Raw genomic sequence first — 17,849 nt, 5'->3', positions numbered from 1 at the left:
CCGCCCCACGCCGCCCCACGCCGCCCCACGCCGCCCCACGCCGCCCCTCGCCGCCCCTCGCCGCCCCACGCCGCCCCACGCCGCCCCACGCCGCCCCGGTCTGCGCGGCTTCCAGGGGCGGAGCCCTCTGAGCGGGACCCAGGTTTAGGCTCATCTGCATAAGCCCGCCCCCTAGCAAGTGATTGGCTGCCGAGTGGGCGTGTGATCTCGTCTGAACCAACGAGAATCAGGCCCGGAGGTGGAGCTGGAAGGCTGGGGAAGGAGAAGGCCCTTTTTGCTGAGCTGCCACAAGTTGGGAAGTGAGCCTGGGGTGACCAGAAGGCTAGTGGGCAGCCGTCCAGCGACCTCGAGGGACAAGTCTGCCCACCAGGGGGCAAACACTGAGGCGCAGGGATGGAGAGGATAAGCCTGATGCTGGGCCTGAGGACCCAGTGGCCACCAGACCCCAATGCTGGCCTCAAGGGGAGGTGACCCACAGTGTGCAGGGGGGACGAAGGCTGCCAGAACCCCAAAACTGCTCCTCAGAGGAGGGGATTCCTGAGGGGGCGCTCGCTTGAAGCACTAAGAGGAGCTCTGAGACACCAGGTTTGCTCCGACAAAGGAAATCGTGCATGGGAAGGGGGTGGGGGAGCTCTGGAGTGGCAAGTACGGGATTATTAGAAAGAAGGCAGGGGTCACCCCGAGAAGGCCCCCAGCCCTGCCTCGCGGGCAGGGCTGGGCTTGTCCCTAGAGATCTGTGTGTGTTGCGGTGCCTGCTCTCAGCCTCACTCACCTTGCCAGGTGCACACATGGTCCCGTCCAGGGGAGGCCCCTTCTTGGTCTTGCAAAAGTAAGGGTTATCAGGGTGGCTGCACCACAGCTGCTTGCAGGGGTCGAAGGTCCGGAACTGGAAGAGAGCACCAGCAGCTTGCCAGGCCACTTCCAAATGCAGGGACGCTCGTGGGGTGCCACGTGTCCCCAGGAGCTGCCCCAACTCCAGCCACCTCCGAGGAAGCCAGCCAGGCCCAGGGCAGGCTCCCCTCCCCAGCCCTGCAGGTGCCCACTCCTGCACCCACCGCGGTGCACATCAAGCAGCCCAGGCCCCACCCTCCCCCCAGCCCTGCAGGTGCCGGCTCCTGTGACTCCTGCACTCACCGCAGTGCACATCATGTAGCCCAGGCCAAAGTCGAAGCGGCACTGCTCGTTCATGGAGTAGTGCAGCCCGGGCAGCTGGGGCAGCACCGGCCAGTCATGGGCAAAGGGGTCGTCTCGCAGGCAGTCATAGGAGCTGTGAAGGGACATATGGGCCATCCAGCCCACGAGGCAGCTGAGGCCCCTACTGGAGCCGCGGTGGAGGGCCTTGCCTGCACACCCCAGCTCTCAGCTGTGCTGCCTCAGTTTCAACAGCATCTCTTTTTCTCGGTAAGCTACCCAGGACCTGGTTTGCCTAGATTCCGGGACCCCAGACATTCATTAAAGGTGAGGCTGCCATGACCACTTCCTGCTCAAGGCTGGGCCCCCCAACAACAGACTCTCCCCCCCACACACACCCCGACGTGCACTGCTCTCTCCCTCTCCCTCCCCTGGGCCTCAGGCTGGAAGAATGGAGGTATGAGGGCTCAGGCGTGGCCCAGGCACAGCAGGGACACGCACCTCCCCGAGCTGAGCCCCAGGCTGCGGGGTCGTCCTCAGGGGATGGGGGTGGTACTCACTGCAGGTAGCGGCTCAGCTCCTGCTGGCTGCAGCGGGACCAGTGGAAGCGGTGGAAGGCTGCCTGCACCAGGGGCGCCATGATGCTTCCCAACCGCACCTCGTCGCCACAGCGGTTGCCCTGCCCGTCATGCTCCATGCCCAGCCTGTGTGGGGAGCCAGAGCAGCCTCACTGGACCCTCACCTAGCCCCACTGACCTGTCGGCTCCACCCTACCCACACGCTGGGAGGGCACCCCAACCTCCCCGAGCTGGCTTCCCTCGACCTTAGCTGTTCTGGTCCACGTGGAGCCAGGTGGTCCGGCTTTTCCACCAGCCAGATTCTTAAGCAGGGGGCACTCTGGGAAGATGGTGTCCAGCGGTGGCCCCCTCGGTATTCTGTCCCTAAGGTGGGGTGCTGCCCCAGGTCTCTGGCTGCCCTCTCCACACAGACCCAGCGGCCCTGCGAGGTTTCTCACAAAGGTTGTCCAGGCCTAAGATTCAGGTGGTGCCTGGGTGGTGCGCACCGGGCAGAGTCGTGGCTTCCCCACCTCCGGCTCTCTTATCCTGGGCATGCCTCCCTCAGAGCCTCAGCTACTCATCTGTAAATGCAGTAAGGAGCTCCCGCCCAGGGGCTTGAGTGGCATACGTATGGAAGGCCCCAGTACCTGCTCAGCCCTCTGGAACTTTCTCCCTGTGATTTGTTCCCTTGGCAGAAAGAGGGCGGAGGGCTGCCCTGTTCAGTGCTAGGAGGACAGGACAGCATCTCCCATTTTCATACAGAGCATGTCCCTCTCAGGGCACAGAGGAGAAGTGGGGCCCCACTGAGCCCCGACCTTCCTCAGACAACAAAGACAGCAAGGCCACTTACACGTGGCCAGTCTCGTGGGCCACCACGAAGGCCGAGGAGAAGCCATCCTCGTGGTTTAGGGTGCAGCTGCGGACGGGGTGGCACATCCCAGTGACAGGAGCATAGCCTGGGAGGAGACAAAGGGCAGCTCTAGCTCCAGGCCCAGAGCCCTGCCAGGGGTGGCTCCAGGCCCCACCAAAGCCCAACTCAGGGGACCCTGGCCAAATGCCCCCCACCACCCCCAAACAAGTAGAGTTAATTGCCCCCGGCTGGCACAGCTCAGGGGACATTGCCCAGGCAGCAAGCCTCAGCTCTGCCTATCAGTGTCCACACTGCAGCTGGCATCAGTTTCCCAAATCCAGATCTCACCTGCTAGGACTTTCTGCCACCTGGCAGCCTCCCGCCTGCCATCCTCTTCCACGCCACGCACCACGTCCCCCTTCACTGAGTGACCTGCAGGCCCCTGGGCAGCATGCTGCCTCCATACCTCCTCCCTCTCCTGTGGGTGCCCTAGCCCCTCATCAGCCTGGCATCACACCCGGGAGCCCACCCCTTCAGGAGGGCCTTCCCTGAGTCCCTTGGGGTTTCCCTGTGAGACCCTAGCTAGACCCATTTCTGTGTCACGCAGAAGGCTGCAGTGAGGGCTGGCCCCGAAGCTGTCCAAAGGCAGAGCTGAGCGCAGAGAGCCAACATGCCACACTGCCCTGCTGCGTCCACGCAGAGTGGACCAGCCGAGGGGACTGGGGGCAGGCCAGCCCAAGACGACAAGGCCCAAGGAGCTCTTAGCCGGCAAACTCTGAGCTCCAGCCAAGAAGATTCTGAGCCACATTCCTGCTTCTCCTCAGGAAGGACCCGAGAACCTAGGACGGTGTCCCCAGAAGCAGAGGTGGGAAGGGGGAGTGGGAAGGGGTGGTTCAGCAGGCCGCATCCCTCTGACACAAGATGCCCAATGACCCTCCTGTCAACCCCTCCCTGGCAACTGGCTTCTGAAGAGCCACTGGATTCACAACTAAAAGTGAGGAGATGCGGTGGGTTTTGCCAGCCCAGTCACATTGTGTGGCCCAAGGGAGTAGCTGGAAAATGGAGGCTGACAGGGAACAGGGGCAGGGCTGAGGAAGGAGCCAGAACAGTCCAAGCAGGGGTGAGAAGGCCTGCAGGTGGCGGGGTGAGCAACAGCGCTCCCCGGGGCTCAGCTGAGCTTCATCACAGGGTTCTTCAGATGTCCCCAGGGCAGCCTTCCCACAGTCGGGGACATGGAGGGTGGTGGTGGGCATGACACCCAGACCCCACCTAAAACTGAGGAAAACCAGAGAAGGGGGCCTGCCACCAGCGCTTGGACGAGATAAAGACGTGCGTACACTGCTGGGCGTGACACAGAGCTGGGACACCTGGGTCCTGGAGGCCCGCCAGCGAGGAGCCCCGACTCCTGGGACCCTGAGCAGCCTCACCCCTCTCAAGCCCCACCAGTGGATGCTGAGGCAATCTGTTCAAAGAGAAAAGTTGAGCAGTGTGACCCTGGGGTGCTGGGTTTAGACCTGTCTGTAGACGCACAGTATCTAACGAGTGTCTTTTTCCCTGGGAATAAACAGGAATATCTGAATCTTTTGTTTTATTCGCTCTGCAGATTTTGAGATGATTGTGCTTGAATCAGTGCGCCAGAGCGAAACTTGGAGATGTGCCATGTCCTCTGCACCGAGGCCGGGGTGTGGACACTGGCCTCAGGGCAGGCCCTTCTCCTTCATGCCTCGGAGGGCTACGCCGGCCTTTACCACCCGAAGATCTGACAAAGTATCTTTATTTTCTTATTTGTAACCTTCCCTCCTACTCAGTTTTGTTGTTCTCTCTCTCTGGAAATCTTATTAGATAGATATTGCCCCTTCTGTGCTAAGCCTGTCTCCTAACTTTTGTCTCATATTTTAATATTTTTGGATGCCCTGGACATTTTATTTTAGCTTTTGAATTTTCTATTTTACCCCTCACATCTTTAATTTCATAAAAACCCTTTGCTGTTCTCTAATTCTTCTTAGCAATGTTTTCTAGTTTATAGAAGTATTTCTCAAACAGTCTGGGAATATTAGTTTATAAAAAGTTCTTTTCTATTCTCTAAATTATCTCTGTTTTCCTTGGAGTCAGTTTTCCAATTTTGTTTTGCATCTTTTTTATTCTATAAGTTTTTTTTTTTTTAACGTCTGGTAATCGTTGGCTGTCCTTTCACAGTTTTCAATGAAGGATGAGGTCACTTACTATGAAAGTTGCGTGTCCCCAGGAGCAGTTCTGCTCGGGTTAGAGCTCTCGCTGGGACAACACGCAGAGGGCTGCACTGCTGGAAAGGCGGCTTGAAGGGGAGCAAGCAGGCACTAACACCAACTGGGAGCCTCACTCTCTGCTCAGTCGGGTGGGAGTCATGGTCTCGGCGCCCACCCGCGCCCCCTTGTGGTGACGATCAGCGTGGTAAAGAGGGCAACTACGGTGCCACAGCAACAGAAACCGATCTTAGCTCTGTGTTGTACAAATATGGGCGAGCAGCCAGCAGAGAAAAGTGAAGGTTGAGAGAGTGGAGTAAGATGCAGAGCAGTGCATATAACAATTCATAGAAGAAACTGGTGGAAGGAATGAGCATATATTTCATACAAATATACTTATTTTTACAAAAAGGGTCACTGGAATGATCAACCAGAAACTAATAAAAATGACTGCCTGTAGAGGATAGGGTGGGTGAAATGGGTCCACTCCTCTGAGTGGATCCATATTTTTATATCGTTTTTTAAAGCTCTTTCTTTGGAAGTATAATACACATCCATGAAAGTGCACAAGTCAGGATACAAGAAGTGAATTACCACAAGGTGATCACACCCGGGAAGCCACCCGTCCAGTCAAGAAATAAACCACATCAGTGCTGCAGAAGCCCCTTCTTGCTGCTTCCAACCGTGACTCCCTGCCTCTGCTCCACCCTCTTGACTTTAACACCACAGATTAGTTTTGCCCACGTTCAAAGTTGAGATAAATGGAATCCTAAGTATATATTCTTCTCTGTCTGGCTTCTTTCACTCAGCCCTCGACGTGTGAGACCCATCCGTGGGGTGGCGTGTGGTTCTAGACCTTTTCACTGCTGTAGGAACATATCACATTTCTTTATCCACTCTCCTGCTGACGGACTGAAGTTGTTCCCTGTTCAGGAGTAGTTGCACACGATGCTGCCACGAAAGCTCCTGCACAATCTTTGGGTGCACGGGTGCCTGCGTGTGGTGGGTGCCTGTCTAGGAGTGTGGCTGCCAGGTAGGTGTATGTTCGGCTTTAAGAGATACTGCCAAACAGTTGGCCAAAGTACTTGTACCAATTTATAGTCCTGCCAGCAGAGCATGAGAATAACATAGCCCCATCCTCACCAACAGGTGGCATTTCCAGTCTTTTTAAATTTTAGCCATTCTATTAGGTGTGTCTTGGTATCTCATTGTGGGTTTCATGGCATTTCCCTAATGTCTGCTGGGTTGAGCTCCTGTTCATACATTCATCAGTCATTTATGCTCTATTAAGACCTGATAAAGTCTCTTGCCCATCAATCTACTGGCTTGTTTTCTTATTACTAACTATTATTGACTTGTCAGAGTTCATATATTTTAAATATACGTTCTTTATTAGATACATGTATTATGAATATTTTTCCCCAATGGATTAATGGTGGCTTTAATGAACAAAAGTTTTTAGTATTAATGTAGTACTATTCATCTTTTCCATTGTGGTTAGTGATTTTTATCTCTTTTTTAAAAGAAATCTTCTCTTGCTCCAAGAATATGGAGATATTCTCCTACATTATTTTTCCTAAGTTTTATTATTTTGTTTTTCAAAGCTAGATCTAAAATCCACTAAGTTAAGATCCAAAACATCCACAAATATGATGTGTATATAGAGTAAAGTAGGAGTGTCAGGCTTCATTTTTTCCACCAATTTGGATACTCAATGGACCCAACACCATCTGTTAAAAAACCATCTTTCCCCTCCACTCTGCAAGAAATCAAGTGTTCGTGCAGAGGTTCAGTTCTGGACTCTGCATTCTGTTCCTGTGATACAGATACATTTGTCAATCCTTGCATCAAAATTATACTCTTCACCTATCATATTTTTATAAGTATGGAATACTTTGATCATCTTCTTCCATTGTTCTTGGTTATTCTTGACCCACTGCACTTCCATGCAAACATTAGAATCAATTTGTCAATATCCTCAGACTACTGTGCCGGAGCTGTGCTTGCACGGGGGTGCCCTGGGGAGCACTGGAGAGTGCTTGCATTGGCTCTGCACGTCCACTTGGAGAACACTGCTGTCTCAGTGTGCAGGAGGGAGACTCCCTTGCCATCAGCATGGCAGAGTCCTCCATTGGTTGAGCCTTTTACAGTTTCTGTAAACATGTCTTACAGTTTTCTAGTCTGGGTCTTGGATATATTTCGTTTGACTTATTCCTAGGTATTTGCTGTTTTTTATTCTATTGTAACTGGTACTAGTTTTTAAAATTTAATTTGTTGTTAGAATATAGAAATTCAATTGATTTTTTCATATTGACATTATATCCAGCAAATACCTAATAATTCTAATGATTTATTTGTAGATTCTTTTGAATTTTCTATGTACATAAGCATATCATCTTCAAATGGGAGTTTGATTTTTTACTTTCTGATTCTTATATTTTTATTTTTTCTTGTCTTATTTCACTGGCTGGGACCTCCACAGCAATGTTGACGAGAAGTGGTGATGGGGGCATTCTTGACCCATTTTCAGTCTAGAGGAAATGCTTTCAACATTTCACCATTATATATGATGATTGTCATAGTTTTTCTGGGGGGTAAATATCCATTACCACATTAATAAAGTTCTTCTATTCATAGTTCAATAAGACGTGATCATAAATGGATCTTGATTTTTGTCAAATATTTTTTCTGGATATTTTGAGATGATTATATAAATTTTTCTTCTTTATTCTGCTAATGTGGTGAATTTCAATGATTAATTTTCAAATGTTAAACCAACCTTGCATTCCTAGAATAAATTTGAATTCACTGTGATATAGTACCTTTTTTATATAGCACTGGATTTGATTTGCTAATATTTTGTTTGGGATTTTGTATCTAGATTCATGAGAGAGATTGGCCTATAATTTTGTTCTTGTAATGTCCTTCTCAGATTTTGGGTTCAGTGTTAGCAGGCCTCATAAAATTAGTTGGAAAAATGTTCCTTCTTTTTTCATTTTGCAGGAGTTTATATATGATTGGTATTATTCTTCTTTAAAAATTAGGAAGAATTCTTGGGTAAAGCTATCAAGTTCAGGAGTTTACTGTGAAAGAAAGCTTTTAATTATAAATTCAATATCTTTAACTGATATGAGACTATTCAGATTTTCCATTTTTTCTCAGACTTTGTTTGGTCAAGGAATCTGTACTTTTCATCTAAATTGACAAATTTTTTGACACAAAATACCTTCTCATCTTATTATTTTTTTAAAATAGGATTTGTAATGGTGTGCCTTTTATGTTCCCGATTTTAGTAAATTTGCATTTTCTTTCTTTTTTAAAACTATTATTGCTGGAGGCTTTTCCATTTTAATCTGTTTTTCAAAGAAGTAAATTTTGGTTTTGTTGATTTTCTCTACTGCACTGTTTTCCATTTTAACTCTTACTCTTATAATTTCTATCCTATTTTTGTTGAGTTTAGTTTGCTGTTCTTTTTCAAATTTCTTGAGATAGATATTTATATGATTGACTTTTAGCCTTTTTTTCCTAATAAATGCACTCTTAAGGCTATAAACATCAATCTAATCATTATGTTAGCCACATCCACAAGTTTTGATATGTCATATTGTCATTATCACTCAGTTTAAAAATCTGTTCTAATTTCTATCACTATTTCTTCTTTGAAGCACAGATTATTTATGACAGTATTGTTTAATTTCCAAACATTCATAACTTTTCAAGTTTTCCTTCTTTCCCAGTGTGATCAGGGAACACATTCTGTGTGATTTCGATCTTTTGCATTTTGTTGAGGTCTCTCTACGGTCCAGCACAGTCTCCTTTGCTCTATTTTCAGGTCATATGCGTGAAGAGTGTGTATCCTCCAGCTGTTTGGTGTAGTATTACATATACATCAACTAGATCCCGTTGCTTAATTCAAATCTTCTGTATCTTTACCAGTGTTCTTCTTACCTGTTGTTCTCTCAGTTACTAAGAAGAGTATGTTAAAATTCTCAACTATGATTGTAGGCTTGTCAATTTCTTCTTTCAGATCTGTCAGTTTTATATAGTTTGAATTTTTTTTTTCTTTTTGAGGAAGATTAGCCCTGAGCTAACATCTGCTGCCAATCCTCCTCTTTTTGCTGAGGAAGACTGGCCCTGAGCTAACATCCATGCCCATCTCCCTCTACTTTATATGTGGGACACCTGCCACAGCATGGTGTGACAAGCAGTGCTATGTCTGCACCTGGGATCCAAACCGGTGAACCCTGGGCCAATGAAGCGGAATGTGCGAACTTATCTGCTGTGCCACTGGGCCGGCCCCTAGTTTGAATTTTTAAGTAAAATCTCTAAACTTCTAAAGGTTGAAAACTTATTCGAATTTGTTTTTTAAAAACTATGAAAGGCGAACAGCTCTGAAACCAGCCTTAGATCCCATCATTCTCTGGGCTGGCAGCCCCAACTCTCTTCATTTCACCCCCTCATCTTCGTTGTCCCCCTGGGGGATGCAGTTTCCTGGGGGGCCTGGCACAGGCTCTGATGGTTTTGGAGAGCCAGGAGGTTCCTAGCAGTTACCCAGCCCTTCACTCGGCCAAGGCGGCCACAGCCCCTCTCTGCCCTGACATACTCCCTCCCGGGCCAAGGTTGCTAGGGGCCCTCACAGGCCAGGGGCTCATGCCCAGCTCCCTCCTCTGTGCGTCTGCGGGGGCCAGGCTCACCTTGCATGCCCGAAGGCCCGAAGTCCTGCCGTGTGAGGAAGATGGCGTGATCGTGGTACTCATCGTGGCCTGTGTCTGGCTTCTGCTGGAGGTAGGCCCAGCGGCAGACATTCTCTAGGCTCTGAGAGGGGTTCCCAATCTCAATGAGGCTCATGGACTGCAGGGGGCAGGAGAGACGGGAGAGGGTTAGCGTCTGGTGGAGCAGATGGGAGTTGAGCAGGCAATAGTGTTCACAGACCCTGTCTACTGGGGACCTGGTCCAGGTGGCACAGAGCCCAGTCCATCTTAGGACCCACCTCCCACTTGGCTCCATTTCCCAGTCACTTACACCTGCAAGAGTTTCCGCACAAAGTCACTGCACAGTTTCTGGTGAGATGTGGAAGCAAATCTCTGAAGCCATCTAAGGCTTCAAATAGTCCATTAACCCCACCCCGTTTCCAGGGGTCCTTGCATTCTATTAGGCACCTATTCTGTGCAGGCCCTGGACAGGAGGCAAGAGCAACGTGGATGTCACCCTGAAGAGCTCATGGTTCTGGCAGGGTCCAGGGACAGGAGACAGAAATCCCAACATAGTGTGTGAGCCCAGAGAAGGGGGAGATAACCCTGTGTTTTCCCCGTTTGAAGGTATTTACAGAAAACAACGCAATGGGGGGGAAAGCTGCAGCAGATATAGCAAAGGAGCCACACACAGCAGGAACAGAGAGTGAATTCCCACAGGAGCCATGGCTAGGAGGCCTCAGGAGCAGTCATGCACCATTTTGTGCTGAGATGCAAACCTTGCAGCCACACTGGCACGCTCTGCACTATGGCATCGGCATCCACGCTCTCATTCAGTCCTCACAACCACCCTGAGGGGGAACTGAGGCTGCAAGAAGTCAAGTCATTTGCCCCATGTCGCACAGCTAGGAAGCAGAGTTGAGATCTGAACCCAGGAAGTCTGAAACCAAAGTCTATATTCAACCCCCTGCCTGCTGAACTGCCTCCCCAAGTAAAACATACACCAGACTGTCTCAAAAGCGAGGCTCCAACAGGTGGCCCACTTCCCTTTTCTCTCATACCACTGGCTTCTGCTCTCACCTCGTACTCCCACCACCAAAGTAATTCCCTGCAAGCAAAGAGTCCTGGGCATGTTCTTTTCCTCCCTAAGGACCCGTCTGTCCATAGAGTAGAGACATGCATCCCTTGGCATAGATGTGTGCAGGTGTTCTGTTTCTTCTCTTGCATAAACACATTCATCAAGCAGAGCCCCATATTTCTCCCTGAGTGTATAAGTAGCGGAGAGTGGATATAAGGCATTGTTAGGAATCCGGGCTACTCCAGAAGAAGGAAGAGCGATTCAAGGCCAAGGAGGGCTGCTTGTTGCCAGGGGTCTTGTGTGTTAACCAAGTCAGTGACATTCAAGATGGCAGACCAGTTCCCATTCCAAGCACAGAGCCAAGCACTCCTGGGAGATGAGATTACTCATTATAACAAGACGTACTGAGTCCTAACAAAGTACATCACAGACTGGAGTGAGAGGTCTGGGGACCAGGACCTGCTGGACACTGGCATAGAGATGGACAGCCCAGACGAAGCTGGAGGAGGGGAAGGGCACTCGTGTCAGGGCCAGAGAGCAGGAGTTAGGCCGTGGGGTTGGGGACGGAGCTAAAGGCAGGAGCCAGGCTGGAACAGGCAGGCTGTGGGCCAGAGAGAGGCACCAGTGCCCAGGGGGTGGGCTGGCGGGAAGTGCTGGGGGGCGTTGCAAACCCAAATGCCACCCAGGCAAGGCAAGTGATGCAAACCAGTGAGTCAGGTTGGTTGTAAGAAAAATAAGTCTCTCCTTTATCTTTCCAGGTTAGAAGGAGTAAGGATCCAGGGCAATATTTCCCTATTATGATAAAGAAAGTGGGGGCCAATAAGGAGTGGCGAGGACTGTAGCAAACCCAGGAGCCTGCACACCGCTGAAGGGGAGATGACACAGCGCCAGCCCACCGCTGTCAAGAACAGAGGCCGGAATTGCCAGATTGGACTTCTCAGGCCGATCTTTAAATCTGGATTTTACGTTACCTCACAGTAAATGTTGACTCAAATTAAATAAGTTATGTGGACAAAACAAAACACCTCCCCCAGCTGGCTGGGTGGAGAACCCTGGATAAAGGCCCCAGGCAGACAGCCCCTCCCCGGTGTCCTTCCTGGACTCACACCATGAGGGCCTCCCGGAGACGCGGCTCCTATGTTCCCAGCCCCCCTCCCCCAGCCAAAGTGACCGTGCTGCCGTGGCAGGATAATTTATTGAAATATTGATTTGTGTTTTGTTCTTGCTGCGTCTTTCCTTCACTCATGCCAAGAAGGCAGCCTGCCACTTGCATTCCCCAGCCCGCCGGGGTTTTGTGCTGCGGCATCCGGAGCAGAAGCTGTCTGGGACCCCCTTCTGGCTTCAGGGTTCTGAAGAGACTCCCCGAGGGGAGGAGCAGAGAGAAGGGTAGGGGGGGCTGCCCCTGGGACGAGTTTGCCCTGGGGAGACAGATCTCTGAAAACAGCCCGCATGGCCCTAGGAGCCTGCTGTCTGGACCGTGGACACCCCAGAGGTCGAGGAGGAGGAGGATGTCAGCCTTCGGGCATTCAAGATGGGGGAGCTGTTTGTATTTCCTATTTCTCTGCCCATGTCCCAGTTTTCTCAAGGTTCTGGTCCATCTCAGATGGACACAAAGGAACCAAGGGCCGGGTCCCTGTCCTTGCTGGGTCTAGAGTATGCAGGAGGGTGTGGGGTGCCCAGGGGCCACTCTACGACCTGACATCGACATTGTGCCTTGTGGCAGGCGCACAGCCCACGTACATTTTAGAAAGAGGCCTCTGCGTCAGTGAGGAGGGAGGGGGGACAAAATGGGGACAGTGTGGCCACTGAGATGGATGGGGGCATGGCTGTGCAACGTCAGCAGAGTCAGGACAACAAGGCCGAAGGAGACGCACAAGAGAGGAGGCCAGGCTAGCCGGTGAGGGAGGAGGGACCGAATGAGGAGGATGGAGGGAGAGCCACAAACTCGCAGGGGAAGCTGGGGTCCACAATGCCAAGGGACAGACAGTAGAGGGATAGCCCTTGGGGGTCCAGCTTGCTCGTTTGGAAAGACCTTGGCAGTTTTACTTTGGGGAGCTCTGCCACTTCCCGGGTGCAGCCCGTGGGTGAACAGTCCAGGGGCTCTGCCTGCCCCCGTGCAGGGCCGGCCTGGGACCAAGTCAGGCCGCTGAAGCAGAGGTTCAAAAGGACTGAAAACTGGCTGAAGCAGCTTGCCTGGCACAGCCCCCCGAACAACCATCCACCAACTCCTGCCTCCCGCATGGCAGGCCCAGCCTTCCCTCGACCTCCTCCTCCCACTTCCTGAGAGCCTCGGGCCTTCCCATGGGTCCAGGGGCCTCGACGGCTTCTCGCAGACAGGGAGGTCCAGGCAGAGGGCCCAGCAGGGAGTCTGGGCGGCGCACGTGGGTCACTTGGGCTCCAGCGGGACCTCTGGCCCGCCCTCCTCCCACTCCGCGGCCACCCCGCCCACATCCACGCAGCCCTCAGATGGGCCCCGCCACGCCGAGCCCCTGCCACGCATGACAGCGCGTGAGCTGGGGCCGTCCTCCGACAGAAGAGGAGACGTCTATCTCTCCTCCAGAAGTGATGGAGGCGCGGCCGAGGGGTGCCTGCTTGCTTAGGAAAGGTTCTCACACCGGCTCCCTGTGGCCGTCTGCCCTCCTCCCGCCCGAAGGCGTCTGTCTCCTGGCTGCCTCCGCGGCTCTGCGCTGGCCCCTCTAGAGAAGCCTTGTACGACTACACCTGTTCTCGTCCGTGCTGGGCTGGGAAACATGCCGGAGCCGGGGTCCCATGGGGTTCCAGGGAGCAGCACGCCGGGTTTAGCAAGGGGGGCCACGGAAGCAGCCTTGGACCTCACAGCCGGCAGCCGCTCCCAGAGGGCGCCAGGGCCCGGCTGGGCAGAGGAACAGCGGGGGGCCGTGGGCGGCGCTGCTTTTCCAGGGGACGGAGCGTTCCCGCACCCTGGGGCTGGGTGGTAGCCGTGGGGTGCCCGTGTCCAGGCTCCCTCTGAGCCGGTCACTGGGCTCGGGGTTTACACGTATTGTTTAATTTAAGCTGCTCTAAGATATAGGTGCTGTTGTTATCCTATTTTCCGGATAAGGAACCACATCTCAGACAACTGAAGTAACTCGCCCCAAGTTCCACCGCTAGAAAGAGGTGGAGATGGGCCTGGAAGTCAGGCAGCGCCCCAGGCGTCCTCTTCGCCGCCTTCCGGAGGGACGGGAAAGGAAGGGCAGGGGCCCGCGGCGGCCACCAGGTGGCGCTGCTGCCGCATGAACGGCAGCGCCGGGGCCGGGCCGGGCCAGGCGGGACGTCCCATCCGGGGCCTGCGTCTCTGAGCCAGAGGGCACCGGACAGAGTGGACTGCGCTGGCCACAGACAGCCTCGGGTCCTACCCTAAATAAGTCAATTAAGACCTGCACAAAAGTTCTGTTCCAATCATTGCTCTGTGACATCTCCATTGTTTGCTCTTGAATGGGCTGAATTATTTATACTCTTCCCTCCTTCAGTCAAGGAGACAGGAAGAAAACAGACGGGCAGTGGGGAGGCCGCTCTCCCCAGAACTGCACCCAGTATGGTCATGGGTGGCTCTGTGGGCACAGCTGCACGGCAGGGAGCCCCACAGACCCCAAACTCTGTGCAGCAGCTCAGCAGGGCACGGGCAGGTGACAGATAGGGCTCACATGGGCAACAGGAGGGCCCTGGGGTTGGAGGCCTGCTCATCTCTCATCTGCTCCATGTTCTTGGACAAGTTCCCTCACTGTCCTGAGCTCCCCATCTGCAAAATGGGCACAATTGCAGCACGAAGCTGGGAGCAGGGCCTCCATTCAGCGCCCACAAACATTCCTGGTCATTGCCACGGTCACAGCAAGATGATAAAGATGTCAATATGATGCTAGTCCCTGGGGGAGCTGGCCCACCCACAGCTCTGGTGGCTCAAGTCCCTGGGATTTGGCTTCAGCCCATCAAAGCTTTCTCAACTGTTTCCACTGTCCCCAGAGGGACTCCTGCTTCAGACCACCCTCCCAAACAAGCAGGAAACCAGACAGCTGTCCCAGGGGCCCAGGCCTGTGCAAGGGCAGGTTGCACCGGTTGAGGTGAGCAGAGCGTTCTCTCCTCAACCTCAGCACCACTGACATTTGGTGCCAGGTGTTCTCTGTTGTGGGGCCGTCCTGTGCACTGCAGTATGTTAAGAGCATCCTGGCTTCTACCTGCTAGATGCCAGGAACAGTCCCTGGGGGCAGAGTGGCAAAATCACCCTCCACGGGGGGCCACTGGAGTAGGGAATGCCCGAGGGGGACAAGGGGCAGGGTGCCTGGAGCTCATGCTCCCCAGCCTTTGGAGTGTCTAGCCCCTCCTTTGCAGAGCAAAGTGCTCTCCACTGGGTCACCTCTTGGAGCCAACGTCCTCACTGTCAGGTGAGGGTGACAACACGACTGCCCCATGGAGCTGCTGTGCGAGAGAAGTCACTTAAGTCTGAAGCCAGGGTCTGACCCTAGGGGGCACCGCAGGCGGTAACTGGCACAAACTCCCTTGTTCCTGCTGTCATTGCTAGTGTGTGCTCATCTGACCAGGCACACTGAGGCTCAGCGATGGTAAATGACTTGCTGAAGGTCCCACAAGGGTCAACAGGGCCAGAACTAACTCTGTGTCCCCCTGGCTGGGTGCAGCATGCGCTCCCTTAAAGCTGGAGGTCTTCTCTCTGCAGCTCTGGCATGCAAGGCAGTGCAGAGCTCAGATCCCCTCATGAGGGGCAGCTTGGAATCGCAACATGAGAGAGGCCAGAAGGCGAGCTCCCATATCACTAAGGCATGTTCCAGACATCCTCCCAAAGGCTGGGAAGCTATTTCCAGAGAAAGCCAAGCTGCCAGCACAGGATTCTCAGCATGAGTCTTCCCAGGCTCAGCCACAGTAGGCCTGGAGGGAGGCAGCAAGCAGGCTTCCCAGGGCAGGGCCTGGCCCCAGTCGTGTCCCATCGCAGGGACAGCTCCCTGGTCTCCCTGGAGTCTGGGTCCCAACCCCCAACCTAATCAGGACAGGCATTATCTGGCCCGCAGTCATCAGGGTCCCCTCCTGAGCCAGCCCTGTACCTGGGGTGCTCTGAATCTCCTGTGCTGCCCTTCACACCGATAGGAAGGCTGAGGTCTGGAGGCGGTGGGTGATGGCCCAGGACACGGAGGAAGAGGCGGTGGCACTGCCCATGGACACGGAGCCCTCGCCCCCGGCCTCTCCTCTCTGCCTTCCACTAGGAGACCCACAGTCAGAATTGTTCAGACCTTTCCTCTCCAATGCTGAAGAACCCCTGCGAGCCTCCCACACTGTCTCTGACCTGGCCATTCATGACAAGACACCTTATGTTCTTCTCTGACTGTCCCCAAGTCTCTGATCTCCATGTGCTTTGATTTTCATCATCCTAGGAAATATTTAAAATGAGAACAGCTCAGTAGCTTTGGTGCTTCTCAAAAAATCAATTGAAAAGCCAGTTGCTATGCAACCCTCAAGTGTTCTGCTCCCTGGCTGATGGCATATTGTATAAAATAAGATAATCTCTTTTCTTCTGCTGTTTTTTTTTTAAAGAAATGGAGAAAAACCTTGTTTTAGGAAAAACTTGAGATAACTCAGAGGCTTCTCATAAGCTGGAAGATAAACATGTCATTTGCACAAGTGCCACCAACTTCATCTCCCAGAGCCTGGCAGGGCCTGGGGACAGGCTCGGGGACTGAGGGCCGGGGCCTGGTCTATTTCCATCTCAATGTGGAATGACTAACAGGGTCTGATACCTGAGCCATTTTCTTCCCCATGTCTGGGTCTTGGCCTCACAGCCTCCCAGAGTCCACCTGGACCTCGGGGGACCCAACCCAGGCCCCTCTCCTGGATGGGGTCCTGGCTTCAGTCCCCTTGGTTTTGCCACACCTGAATCCTTCCGGGGACGGGGGCCTCACTCCTCGACAGGAAACACTGTTCCTTGAAGGAGACAGTTCAGAATTCATCTTCGCTGTGAGCCAAACTCTATCCCAGACCCCTATCTGGAACCCCCACGGTGGCTTTTCCTTGAGGGAGCAGAGCTCATCCCCGAGGACCTGAGTGCCAGGCCCCTCGGCCCCCAGGTCCTGGCTAGGCAGTCACCCACCTGCCACACCACCCAGGGCACCCCCTTTGTTCTAGTTCCTTCATGGTGCTCGCCACTCTGCAATCGTCTTGTCACGTGTGCCTTCACGGGGAGCGTGTGCCCCACTCCCAGAGAGCCAGCCGGCCCCGGGATCCATAGGGGTGTGGCCTGGAGTGCCTGCTCAGGACGCATCTCCTCCAGCCTCCCACAAGGTCCCCAGAGACCTGACAACAGGGCCCCACCCCCAAGGCTGGCAGAGGGGAGGCTGTGACCGGTGGACACAAAACGTCACCGCCCACGAGGTGAGCACAGAAACGAGAACCTTTCTAAGCATGTGACAAAGTGACTTTATGTCTGCGGAATTTAATAGCAAAAAGTCAGGACTGGCATTTTGTATGTCTTGGTTTTTGTCACATTTCCCATTTCTAATAATCCCCTTTAAATGTATCTTACAGAAATATTGGTCAGTGACAGGCCCTTCGCATGATGCATGCCCTGTGTCGGGCTCAGCACCCTTGGCCCCGGCAGCCGCTCCCCACGATTGTCACTTTCCTGTGTTGCCTGACCACTCCAGGCCGGTGGGACGGGCCCTTCTCTCCCACAGACACTCCTCCCCAGCCCTGCGGCCCACGATGGCGCTTGCTTAAGTCAACCAGGGCCCACGCTGGGCACACCGTGCTGTCCCTGGGCTCCTAATGCTCTGTGCAGAGGACAGGCGTGCATCCCAGAGACACCGGACCAGCAGCTGGGGCCCAGTCCCTCCATATCTGGACATGTGTCCGGTGCCCGCCCTCCTGGGTGCTGCTGGCCAGTCTCGACCTCCAACTCTCCTGTTCCCACCTGCACTTCTGCAGCATGTTCTCTCTGGGGAAATCGAGGCTCACACCTCACTTCAGTTTCCCTCACAATCTGGCAACTCAGGAAAGGAGGACTGAGCATCGGGGAGGCCCTGGACTTCCTGGAATCCCCTGGACACAGAGACCCCGATGGAGGCCAGCCTCCCCCAGGAACCCTTACCACAGCCCCACTGGGCCCAACCTGGGCCCCCAGGCTTCTAGGGGCAGGCGGGTGGGCAGGAGAAGGTGGGCAGAGCAGGGGGCAAGCTTTGCTACAGGAGCCTGGTCGTCCAGGCTGGATCCCCAGGGCCACTAGAGGGGCAGGCAGCCTGCGGCCAGTCTGTGGAGCCCTGGGCTGGGGATCAGCTCTGAAAGCAGGCCTCTGCTTCCCAGGCC

At 53.5% G+C, this 17,849-nt stretch overlaps 1 protein-coding gene across 1 annotated transcript in view; it reads right to left on the bottom strand.

The window, feature by feature from the left end:
• The window catches only part of ADAMTS2 (ADAM metallopeptidase with thrombospondin type 1 motif 2), a 215,476-nt gene that overhangs the window by 42,978 nt on the left and 154,649 nt on the right, over window positions 1–17,849 (bottom strand). The window contains exons 6-10 of the mRNA XM_046667680.1: window positions 9,455–9,611; window positions 2,539–2,644; window positions 1,692–1,835; window positions 1,135–1,267; window positions 773–886 (exon numbers count right to left, since the gene is read on the bottom strand). Coding sequence (XP_046523636.1) covers window positions 773–886; window positions 1,135–1,267; window positions 1,692–1,835; window positions 2,539–2,644; window positions 9,455–9,611 — 654 coding nt within the window. The remainder of the gene's footprint in view (window positions 1–772; window positions 887–1,134; window positions 1,268–1,691; window positions 1,836–2,538; window positions 2,645–9,454; window positions 9,612–17,849) is intronic.

Source organism: Equus quagga, chromosome 7 (assembly GCF_021613505.1).
Source record: "Equus quagga isolate Etosha38 chromosome 7, UCLA_HA_Equagga_1.0, whole genome shotgun sequence".
In the NCBI taxonomy this organism is placed as follows: Eukaryota; Metazoa; Chordata; class Mammalia; order Perissodactyla; family Equidae; genus Equus; species Equus quagga.
Note: the sequence above shows the minus strand (reverse complement) of the source record. Positions and strands in the feature narration are given on the sequence as shown.